Source organism: Petaurus breviceps, unplaced genomic scaffold (genome assembly GCF_028583685.1).
Source record: "Petaurus breviceps papuanus isolate PSGF00001 unplaced genomic scaffold, PetGlider_PUasm1.0 90847, whole genome shotgun sequence".
NCBI lineage: Eukaryota > Metazoa > Chordata > Mammalia > Diprotodontia > Petauridae > Petaurus > Petaurus breviceps.
In genome coordinates this window covers 23632952-23643857 of record NW_027187360.1, presented here as the reverse complement: position 1 = coordinate 23643857, position 10906 = coordinate 23632952, and the positions used below count along the sequence as shown (strand labels likewise).

At 43.3% G+C, this 10906-nt stretch overlaps 1 protein-coding gene across 1 annotated transcript in view; it reads right to left on the bottom strand.

Moving 5' to 3' along the window:
• The window catches only part of COL20A1 (collagen type XX alpha 1 chain), a 114169-nt gene that overhangs the window by 12851 nt on the left and 90412 nt on the right, over nucleotides 1-10906 (bottom strand). The window contains exons 29-37 of the mRNA XM_069072596.1: nucleotides 10262-10371; nucleotides 7679-7837; nucleotides 7432-7509; nucleotides 6749-6835; nucleotides 3795-3848; nucleotides 743-838; nucleotides 535-588; nucleotides 295-348; nucleotides 1-46 (exon numbers count right to left, since the gene is read on the bottom strand). The exon at nucleotides 1-46 is cut by the window's left edge and continues 17 nt beyond it. Coding sequence (XP_068928697.1) covers nucleotides 1-46; nucleotides 295-348; nucleotides 535-588; nucleotides 743-838; nucleotides 3795-3848; nucleotides 6749-6835; nucleotides 7432-7509; nucleotides 7679-7837; nucleotides 10262-10371 — 738 coding nt within the window. The remainder of the gene's footprint in view (nucleotides 47-294; nucleotides 349-534; nucleotides 589-742; nucleotides 839-3794; nucleotides 3849-6748; nucleotides 6836-7431; nucleotides 7510-7678; nucleotides 7838-10261; nucleotides 10372-10906) is intronic.

Below are 10906 nucleotides of genomic sequence, written 5' to 3'. Positions count from 1 at the left end.
CAGGAGGTCCTGGGAAGCCAGCTGTGCCTTCAAATCCCCTCATTCCCTAGAAATAAAAATCAAGGTTTTAGGATTAGGCCTGAAATTGAGTATGGGTAACTGTTCCTTAAGGGGTAGAGAGGAGAGCCAGGTCAAGATCCTTGGACACACACACACACACACACACACACACACACACACACACACTCACCACTCAGGCACATATGCATTTACATAACACATACTTTGATACTTCATTTCTTGGCTTGGTAGGATGTTTTGGGGAACCACTCTATGTGTCAAAAGTATTTTTACCTTTGGACCTTGGAGGCCATGTCTCCCAGGTGGTCCTTGGTGGCCAGGGTGGCCCTGTAGGAGGAAATCCTCAGAATATGAGTGTAGAGGAAGAAGTCCTTGGGTCCCTGGACTCTTTAAGGGTCAAATGCCTTCTTTGAAAGTTCTAGACTTTCTGGGAAATATACTTCATGGTAATAAGAAAGGTTCCCATCTTCCCTAGCCCAGTGCCCAGACAAAGCACCATTTTGTACACAGTACCTGTAAGCCTGGATGTCCAATGTCCCCCTTCTCACCTTTGACCCCTGGTGGACCCTGCACAGGAACAAAACAATAGGACCCCTTCCTACAGTTTCCCTTGACGCTAATTTTATATGCCTAAAGTATTAATCAATAGGTTGAGAAATAGACATAGGTGGTTTTATAAGGGGGTTAAGAGAAGAGGAAGAGAGAAGGAAGAATTACCTACCACAGGTCCCTGAACGGTGAGACCTTGAGTCCCTGGTGACCCCTGCTGACCTCCAGGGCCCTCTGGTCCAGTCTGTCCTGGTGGACCTGGTTCTCCCTAAGGACAGAGAGGAGATGAAAGATGAAGCCACATCTTTTCTCATTGATTCTGCAATAAACCCTCAAAAGCTTCCAACCTATGATCCAATCAAAGCCAAGCTCTGTTTGTACTAGCTGTGTGACCCAGGGCAAATCACTTAACCTGTTTGCTTCAATTTCATCATCTGTAGAATGGGTATAAACCCTGTCCCAAAGTTCATTGGTATGTGACTCTCTCCTCATTGATGGAGATAAAGGCCTTCCCCTGCATGAGGAGAAAGATAAAGTTTTCAAGAGGAGAGAGCTTTAGTTCTTCAGTTAGTCCTCTTTTGGAGTCCCATCATTTGGGTGCTCCTGGCTTCCAGCTTCAATAGAGAAGATGGAAGAGGTCAATCCCACGTCAGGTTCCTGAAGAAAAAGACTAGGAAGCCACGAGAGAAACTGGCAATTTCTATCATGTCCTTACTCTCATCTTGCTACTATAGAGACTTTGGGGAATTTCCCCTTGGTTGAGATCAAGGACATTCTCTCTTGGTTGAGCTATCTCACTCCCAATGGAAGAGTTCCTTTGTGCTTTATTGTCTGGCATATAACCTCTCTGATTTTTGTTTTGCTGTAATTTGGATAAATGGGCTTTGGGACAAGGGTTAGATAGGGATGATAATCACTGCATCTATCTTCCAGGACAATCCAACATCTACCATGTTGTAGGGATCCTGGATGACTTGATGCCAGGAGGGTTTAGATTCACAAGCAAGGACAGGAGGCAGAAAAAGCACTAACTTTGCCATTTGGCACCTATATGACCTTGAGCAAGTCACTTAACTTCTCTGTGCCCCAGTTTTCTTATCTATAAAATGAGGAAGTTGGACTAAATAGTCTTTAAACTCCCTTCTAACCCTACATCTGTGATCATATAAGTCTATAATCCTAGTCACGTATGGTCTACTGAGTTCCAGGGAGCCGGCTGAAGGTGCTAAGAGGTTCCTTATCCCTCACTGTCATTTTCCTACTTCACTCTCAACAAGGAATTGACGGGAAATGGAATTGGTTCTGACCAGTACAACCAGGAGGGAGAAGAGCTGACATCTTGTGGCAAGAGCTTATTTTCTAGAGAGAGGAGCAGAGCCTGGTGAGAGACCAGAGCATGGGAAATTTATCCTTAATTCACAGTGAAACTCACTGGACACTGGACACATTTGCTAAATGTGTGTTGCTTGAATTCACAGAAGTTTCCAAGCTTTGGTTGGCCTGGGAAATTGAATGAATATAATATACTGGCCCATCCCAGGCCTTTTTGTGTGTAGGCAGGGACTATTCCTGAAGAGCTCATAGGATTATAGTGGAAAGCCATCTTGGGAATCATGGTTGCAATGGAGAGAACAAAGATTTCACATTGGAAGATTATTTAAAGGTCATCAGATCTGCTGAGTGAAGTGAGCAGAACCAGGAGAACATTGTACATGGTAACAGCAATATTGTGTGATGAAGGACCTTATTAGACTTAGCTCTTCTCAGCAATGCTCTAAGACAATAGTCTAAAACAACTCCAAGACTCATTATGGAAAATGCTATTCACATCCAGAGAACGAACTATGGAATCTGAATGTAGATCCTAGCAGACTATTTGCTCTCTTTTCTTGTTTTTTTCTTTCTCATGATTTTCCCTTTTGCTCTGACTCTTCTTTCACAACATGGGAAATATGTTTAATATTATATTAAAATATTATGTTAACATTATAGCCTATATCTGATTACATACCATCTTGGGGAAAGAGGAGAGGAGGGAGAGGGAAACAAGTCAAAATCTTAAAAAAGTGAATGTTGAAAACTAAAAATAAATAGATAATTAATTTTTTAAAATAAAGACCATCAAGTCTAACATCTTCATTTTAGAAATGAAGAAACTGAGAACAGAGAAAGTAAATTGTTTGACATCCACAGGTAGAAGAGTCAGGATTTGAATTTAGACTTTCTGACTCCAAATCCACCTCCTTTTTTCCATTGCACCATGAATGAAAAAGAATCTCTGAGTGGTATGGGATGGGGGGCAATTTTTTTGTGGGGGGGGATGCAGAGCCCTGGGGGAAAATCAATCACACTTTGTCCTGCCCTCTCTCCATCCCTACCCTTACACACAGAGATGACATCTATGACAATGAACATAAAGAAAAACCTTAGAGCAAGGGATTCTTCACATTTTTTGATCATGTGCCCCTTTGGCAGTCTGATAACCACTAGACCTCTTCTCAGAAGAATAAGATGGAGTGGGGGGTATTATTGCCAGTAGCTAACCCCAGTATCCCTGATTCTGGGAGTTGTAGTGCTGAGTGTATGCTACAACTGTATGTATATGAGTTTCCAGTTCTTTTTAGCCCTCACTTTTTAGCCCTTTTTTCCTCCTCCTTGTCTTCTTCCTCCCCTGAAGCTGCTATTTCTAGCATCCTTGTCCTCTCATACATGAGACGTTCCCCCATTCCCCCTCTAGAACATCAGGGTGGGTGGATGGCCCCAGTTTATCATTATTAAGGGGTTTGGGGAAGGAGGGCTCTGCTTCCAAACTGCGTCTGCCCTAGCCACGAAGATTAGTATTCATGAAAGCTCTGAAGTTTGAATTGGTTTTCTACAGACTTGAGAATTCACTATCGGGGAGAGCATGATCATGAGGTGGGGAGCACAGAATTTCCCCAACAGAGAGATGGATCCTTCTTTAATTCCTTATCCCTTAAGCTCGGCTGCCTTGCATCCCTGGGTGTTGGTAGTAATGTTATCATCAAAGTTAATTAGTTCGGTGGAACTGTGTCTCCTTCCCCTTCCCTCCCTCCTTCTCTCAAGAGAGGCTTCCCCACCCCCATCCCAGCCCCTGCAGCAGAACATTCTGCTGACTGGTGCTTCCTTGACAGTCTGGCACTGGGTAGAAGTTTTATGTGAAGATTCTGGGGATCCCAGAGGCCAGAGTTTAATGACTTACTTACTCTAGGTCCTGGAGTCCCTTGCTCCCCCTGGATGCCTCTCCTCCCTGGGGTGCCCTGGAGAAGTACAAAAATCAGCCTTGCCAGCAAATCCAGAACCTGTGTGTATCACCCACCCTTCATTGGGGAATGAGATAAATCATAGCTCATCCTCATTCTTTCCTGCATAATCAACCCCTCTAGGCACAAATCATCCCTTCTGATAAAAACCACCCAAGTCCCAACAGAGCCCAGCTAGAAGTCTTGTGGGAGCCACCAGGCAGGGCAGGGGAATACAAAGAGGCTTCTCATTTCAGGGCTGAGGGAGAGGAGGAGGTAATGCATATTTACCATATTTTGTCTTGTCCCAGTAGTCCATTAATTGTAGTGAAATGTTCCAGACAAGAGGAAGGATAGGGAAGGAGAAGGAGCCCTGGACTGAACTCAAGAGAGCTGAGTTCTAGTTGTGATTCTGTCACTATGTGACCTTGGACAACCCCCATCTCTGGTTTTATTTCCTTCTCTGTAAAAGGAGGGGGCTAGACTTGCTGATCTCCAAGGGAAGATGCGTCATTCTGTGCTGTTATAGATATGTTGGACTTCATGAACTATTTTGTATCATGAACCCTGGAAACAGGCATTTCAAACAAAGATCAATGCCCAAAGGAACCTAGTTTCTATAGGTATTCTGGGTCACAGTGGAGTTGTATTTAAGATGGGAACAGTCTCTTCAGAGCCATCTCCCAAGAATCCCCCAGGTAAGGCAGGATGAGATAGGCACTCCATTGATCCAAGTTCTGGCAGGGAGAGTCCAGTCTTTGAGTGGAAGCTCACCCTTGTCCAGCCCAGGTGCTGCAGAAATGCTCAGGGCTTTAATCTGTGGGTCATTATGAAACAGCGGCTGGTCCTGGGATTTGGATTGAGGGGGTTTAATGAGGCGCTCTGCTCATTAGGCATGAGTCCAACTCCAGCCAAAGAGCTGTCCTAATCACTAGAGTCACTCCTCACTTTCTCCATCATTTTCTCTCATCACAGTCTTTCTCTGTCTCTCTCCATCTCTGTCTCTCTATGTCTGTCTCTCTCTCTCTGTCTCTGTCTCTCTCTCTGTGTCTCTGTCTCTATCTGTCTCTCTCTCTCTCTTTCTTTCCTGAGGAGACCTTTCACAGAGGCCAGTTGGGGTTGAATCTGGAAAAGTATAGTTGGCTGACATTAATTCAACCACTCCCCACCAAACAGATCTAAAATTTTCCTTTTCTTTCATTTTCTGTGTCACTGAGTGGATAGAGATGGCCTTAAAGACAGAATGACCCAGATGCAAATCCTATCTCTGACATATACAGACTATGAGACCTAGGGCAAGTCACTTAACTTCTCAGTGCTTTAGCAATTCTCTAAGACTTAATTGTAGTATAAACACTAACCAGTGCTATTGGTGGAAGTTTCTTTACCTTATAAGAAAGGTAATCTTTATAGAAAATTCCCTATAACAAAGAAATCCCAGACCTAATCTCTAATCCCTAACCCTTCTTTATCTGCATCCCAATTATCCACAGAGCAAAGACTAGAGAGGGAATCTTAGCTAATAAATCACAGAATCTACCTGAATGGAGAGGGAAGGAAAGCTAAGGAAGGGGCTTACTTTTCCCCTAACATGAGCCTTTACATGAAGGAAGCTTGGGGAAAACAGTGCCTTGGAAAGGCTGCCTGCCTCCCCCCCCCTCCCCCCACACCCGGGCCTCTAGGAAATAAGTAATATATTGCTAATCAAGACAATCTTTCACTTCGCTATCTCCATGCCCCCTAAGCCCAGTCCTAAGGCTTTGATCTGTGCAAAGATAATCAGATAATATATTTTTTGGACATGACCAGTGTGGGAATTTGTTTTGCTTGATTATACATATGTGTTACAAGGGTTTTGTTTTTCTTTTCTTTTTCCATTTTGGAGAGGGAGATAAGAGGGAAAGAAAACAGATTTAAATTCTAAAAATAAATAAAAGTTTTAGAAATATGAAGACAAAGATGAATACAGGGAACAACATGCTCAGTGAAGTTAGGCCAGCCAAGCATCTGGGCCTGCTGTAGATATTGCTAATGGGGTCACCACATTACCATCATGTAGCAAAATATGTGTTCAGAGATTGGGCTGTCTGGCCACAGTAAATGTATTTCAATCTGGGAAATAGATTGGTCTTGTACTAATATCTGACCTGGGTCCATTTTAAATGCTGAAAGATGGAAACTTTGAAATAAATATGATTTTATACCTGATAGGGGGTCAAGGTAACTCCACAGTAAAGATTCTTCCTGGTCAAATCCGGACATGATGAAATGTCCAGGATGCTTTGTTGTATCAGCATTCCTTCTACCATGTCCCATATCATAGAACTGATGGCTGTTAGGGCTGGGAAGGGGCCTCAGAGGTGATGGTGTTCAACTTCTTCATTTAACCATTGGGTGTACTGATCCAGGATCCTAAATGACTTGTTTTCTGTCATCAGTTTGTCAGTGGCAGATTCCATGACAGGACCTAGGTCTCTAATTCCCAGTCCCATGCTCTTTCCTCTAGTGGACCATTGGACAAGGACTCAGAGAACTCAAATCTCATTGAACAAACTTAGTAACAGTTTTTACAGTGACAGAACCTGACCCATATTTTCTAAGCCAGCTTCATGGAAAGGACAGAGGTCTGACATCCTTCTACCCTGTGTTGTGAAATCCTCAGTGATCTCAGGCCCATCTGGCCCTGAGAGGGTAGAAAAAGTGAGAGAGGGGAGAGGGTCTAATGACTACAAGATGGCCAAGCCCATTTCTGAGACTGGGGTCAGATTCTGGGAACCAGCCAAATGCTCATAGGATTAAGGGGGGCCATTTCTGGATGTTCCCATTGCTGGGACAGAGTATGGTTTCCCCCGAAATTTTCCTTCTGGGTCAGACAGGTGTTTGTGGTCATATAATAAGGAAGGAAAAGGTGAACTTACAGGGGGCCCTGGAGGCCCTGGAGGGCCAGGCTGATCTGAAGAGCAAGTGCAGGCAGAAGTCAGGGCAGGGCAGGTTTCTGCATCTCTCTGAAAAGACATGAAATATATTTGTCCACTTACACACATTTGCCTAGAACCTAATGAATTAAGGTCACCATATATGCAGTTTGGCAAATTGAAGGGGACAAAAAAAATCTTTTCTAGCCCAGGATACCCCACTCCAGCATTGCCTTCCTGTCTTGGAGTGACTGTCCTGACTATCAGGAGACGCTAAGTGAGTAAGTGTCTCCAAGTTCTACTCTTCCACACACAACAATTGTATTCTTTCTTTAGCTCAAATGAAACCTCCTTTGTGAAAACTTCCTGATTCCTACCACCCCTCTCAATTGCATATGACCTCTCTTGTCTCTGAACCCCTACAGCACTTTATTTGTTCCCTTCTTATGATCTTTACCACATTCTGTTATTCATGCATTTGACTTTTTTTATAGACTATAAAGTCCTTGAGGACTGGGACCATACCTTATTCATCATTTATATATTATACTAAGCTTTGTACATAGTAGGTTCTTATTAAATGTTTGTTAAATGACTAAACAAATGGGGAGATGAATGAATGAATGAATGAATGAATGAATGAGTCAATGAATAGGGCAGGGAATGAAGGCATGTTATCATCATACCAGAGCAGGGACCTCACAGCATCTGTCTTCTTCGGCCCAAGTATCACTGCAAACAATCTGCAGGGCCTGGAGCTGGAACTGGGAATGCAACAAAGATGGCAGTGAGATAAGTGTTGGACATTGATTGGACAGATGGCCAGCCTAGACTGAACCAGGATATGAGCTTTAGGCAAAGCCATGAAGTCAGCCAAGCTTGCCTTCCCGCTGACCACAGCCTTAACAAGAAAGGAAATTAACCCGAACTTACAGTTGCTGAGCCACTCCGGGGGCCCCTGGTCTTGGTTAGTTTCCCCAACATAACGAATCCTGCAGTTGATGGACTCCCAGCCTCGTTGATCAATCTCTCTGTGACCTTCCGACAATCAACGTAGAGCTTGACCTTGGTGCGACTGACTGCCACATGTACCTGCCAAGGAGAGAGCTAAGCACTATTGGTCCCAGTGCTTTGTAGGGGCCAGAGGAAGTGAATAGAGAAAGGGAAACTCTGATTGGCAAAGATCACCCACCAGGTCCAAAGAATGAAGCCCTTTACCTTCAAGCGTAAGGGAAAGTGTTACCACCTGAGAAGCAACCAAGGCTAATGACAATCCATACTGGCAATAATACTTACAAAGCCATCCCCTCAACGTCATCTTACATCACACCTTCTTTCTACTGACAAACTCATAGAAAGAAGCATCAACCCCTGCTGTCTCCACTTCTTCATGACCTACTCACTTCTCAATCCTTTACAATCTGTCTTCTCAAGTCATCATTCTGCTGAAATTGCTCTCTCCAAGGCTACCAGTTGTCTTTTAACCGTGAAATCACTTACCCATGGATTGGGGAATGGCCACAGTATTACCATCAATGTAATGTGGGGATTGTTATGGAGAAAGAAAAGGCAAATACAAGGAATTCAGAGAAGCAAGGGAAGATTTGTATGAACTGAGGTACAGCAAAATACCTCTCTTCAGAAGAGTGGAGACCACTAAAGTCAAATGGTCAGCATACTGTCAGATACATTTATTGTTTAAGATTTGTTTAATTGTTTTTCTTGCAACACAGGGTTCAATATGAAGTGGGGTAGACTGCATCACTTCTTTTTTTTTTTTGCTTTTTGGAAGGGCAATTGGGGTTAAGTGACTTGCCCAAGGTCACACGGCTAGAAAGTGTTAAGTGTTTGAGGCCAGATTTGAACTCAGGTCCTCCTGACACCAGAGCTGGTGCTTTATTCACTGTGCCACCTAGCCACCTCAAGGGCTGCATCACTTCTGCCTCCTAGATTTCTTTTTGGATAATCTGCAGGGATCTCAGATGTGGCATGTCTAAAATTACATCTCTGCCAAACTGCCATTTTCTGCTGATTCTCACCCTCCTTCTAGTCATCCTGGTTCATAACCTTGGAGCCACCCTCAATTCATCCCTCTCTGTCTCTGCACACTCCCAGCCTGTATCCAATCACTTGCCAAGTCTTGGAGATACAGTTTCTTGTATTCGTCCTCTCAACTCACAGAGCCACAGCCTTCTTTCAGGTTCTCCCTTTATGACCTCTCTTTGGCACTACTGTCTTAACCTTGGAATAGGTCATTTGCTGCCACTCTCCCCTCCAGAATTTATCTTTTGCACAATTGCCAAAACAATCTTCCCAAAGCACAGGGCTGACTATGTCACTCCTCAACTCACAAATCTCCCAGTCTTTCTTCTCTCTAGGATAAAATGTCGGCTCCTTATCCTGGCCTTTCAGATCCTTCACAATCTGGCTTCCACTACCTTTCACTTTGTGATCTCTCTGCTCTTGGCCAGCTGCTACCCACATTTAGTATTCCATTTCCAGCCACTGCTCATTTGCCAAAGCTGTTCCCCATACCCAGAGTAAGCTCTCCTCATCTTGACCTTACAACTCCCAGAAAGTCTAGCTTCATCAAGGCTCAGCTTAGGTGCCACCTTCTCTTGAAGACTTTTCTCTGATCCTCCCAATTTTTAGTGTTTTCTCTGTCCTCAATTTTTTTTTACTTTTTTTGTATATGTGTCATATCATCCAGTAGACTTATAAGCTCTTTAAAGGAAGAGTATATTTTAATTTGTATCATTTAGTTTAATTTTGTGTTATTTTGTGTTTCCAATATCTAGAACAATGCCTTACACATAGTTAAACTGACTTTAATTAAATCAAAGAATTTTGAGATTATTTAATTCAGATGTTCTTAACCCTCATATCCAGGGTGGTGAATAGATCTCACAGTGTCTTTGAACTCAGTTGGAGGAAAATTTACACCTGTATTTACACTAACTTCTAACTGAAACTTAGCATTTCCTTTAATTAAAAAAAAATCACTCTGAGAAGGGATTTATAGGCTTTATCAGCCTACCCAAAGAGTGCACAATACAAAAAAAGATTAAGAATCCTTGATCTAATCCAGACTGGTCATTGTACAGAGGGGTAACAGACCCAGCCTGGGAAGTAGCTTGTTGTAGGCCCCAAAGCTAATGGATAACAGAGCCAGGACAAGAGCCCAGTTCTAACTTGTAGCCCAGTGTTCTTTCTTCTCAGGAGTCCAGAATCCTAGCCCTGGCTTTGCCAGATAATTAACCCTCCCCCTCCCCACCCCCGCCCTGGTCGTGCCCCATTCAGTAAAGCATTTAGTTAATGAAGACAGAAGATTTACATAAAATGTACAGAGATGTGAGCAAAAAGTGAAAAGTTCTCTAGAAATGCAGTATGGGAAATGTTTCAGGCAAGGCAAAGTCAGAAACAATTGGGCCTATAGCAAGGGGACAGGATGGCAAAGGACTAAGAACCAAGTGGCCTGTGCCAAAAACAAGCTGTGACCCTCTTCAAAGTTAGAACCTTGTGGAAACTCCCATAAAATATCTTCTTCACTTCCTGCAAATCAAATGTGACTTCTTGCAACTCAGCCTTGTGGTCACGATTGAAATAGGTCAGGGACTTTCTGCCAGCTGTAGGGGGAAAAAAATCAGATGATGACAGAGCAGATGACCCAAACTGGACATACCTTTCACCCATAGTCTATTACCAGGAATGGAATTCAGGGGCCATAAGCCACTCCCAAACTAGCTCCTCAAAATGCACTGTCATTGTGGAGAAGGTGTTCACAATTTGGGGAGAGAGGCAAACGGTAAGTTTGCAGGCAACTCTCATTTATCTGTTCAAATAGGTAATATTGCTAAAACAGTAACTAATTCAAAAGTCACAAATATTTGTCTTCAGACTGAATGACACATTAAAAATAATGGTTTCACCTCCCTAATTATGTTTGACACAGGGTGGGAGTGGGGGGCAAAGTATCAACTGATATATCTGACTCCTAATTAATGGTAGATGGTAGTGCTGGAAAGAGGTGGGCTGGGGGAGGTGGTCGGAGTTAAGGAAGAGGTAACTCAGATGTCTGCCTAGGGTGACAGGAGTTGGGAATGACAGGGAGAGACCAGCCTGGAATTAAAAACTTTCAGTGGATAATGCACATAACATATA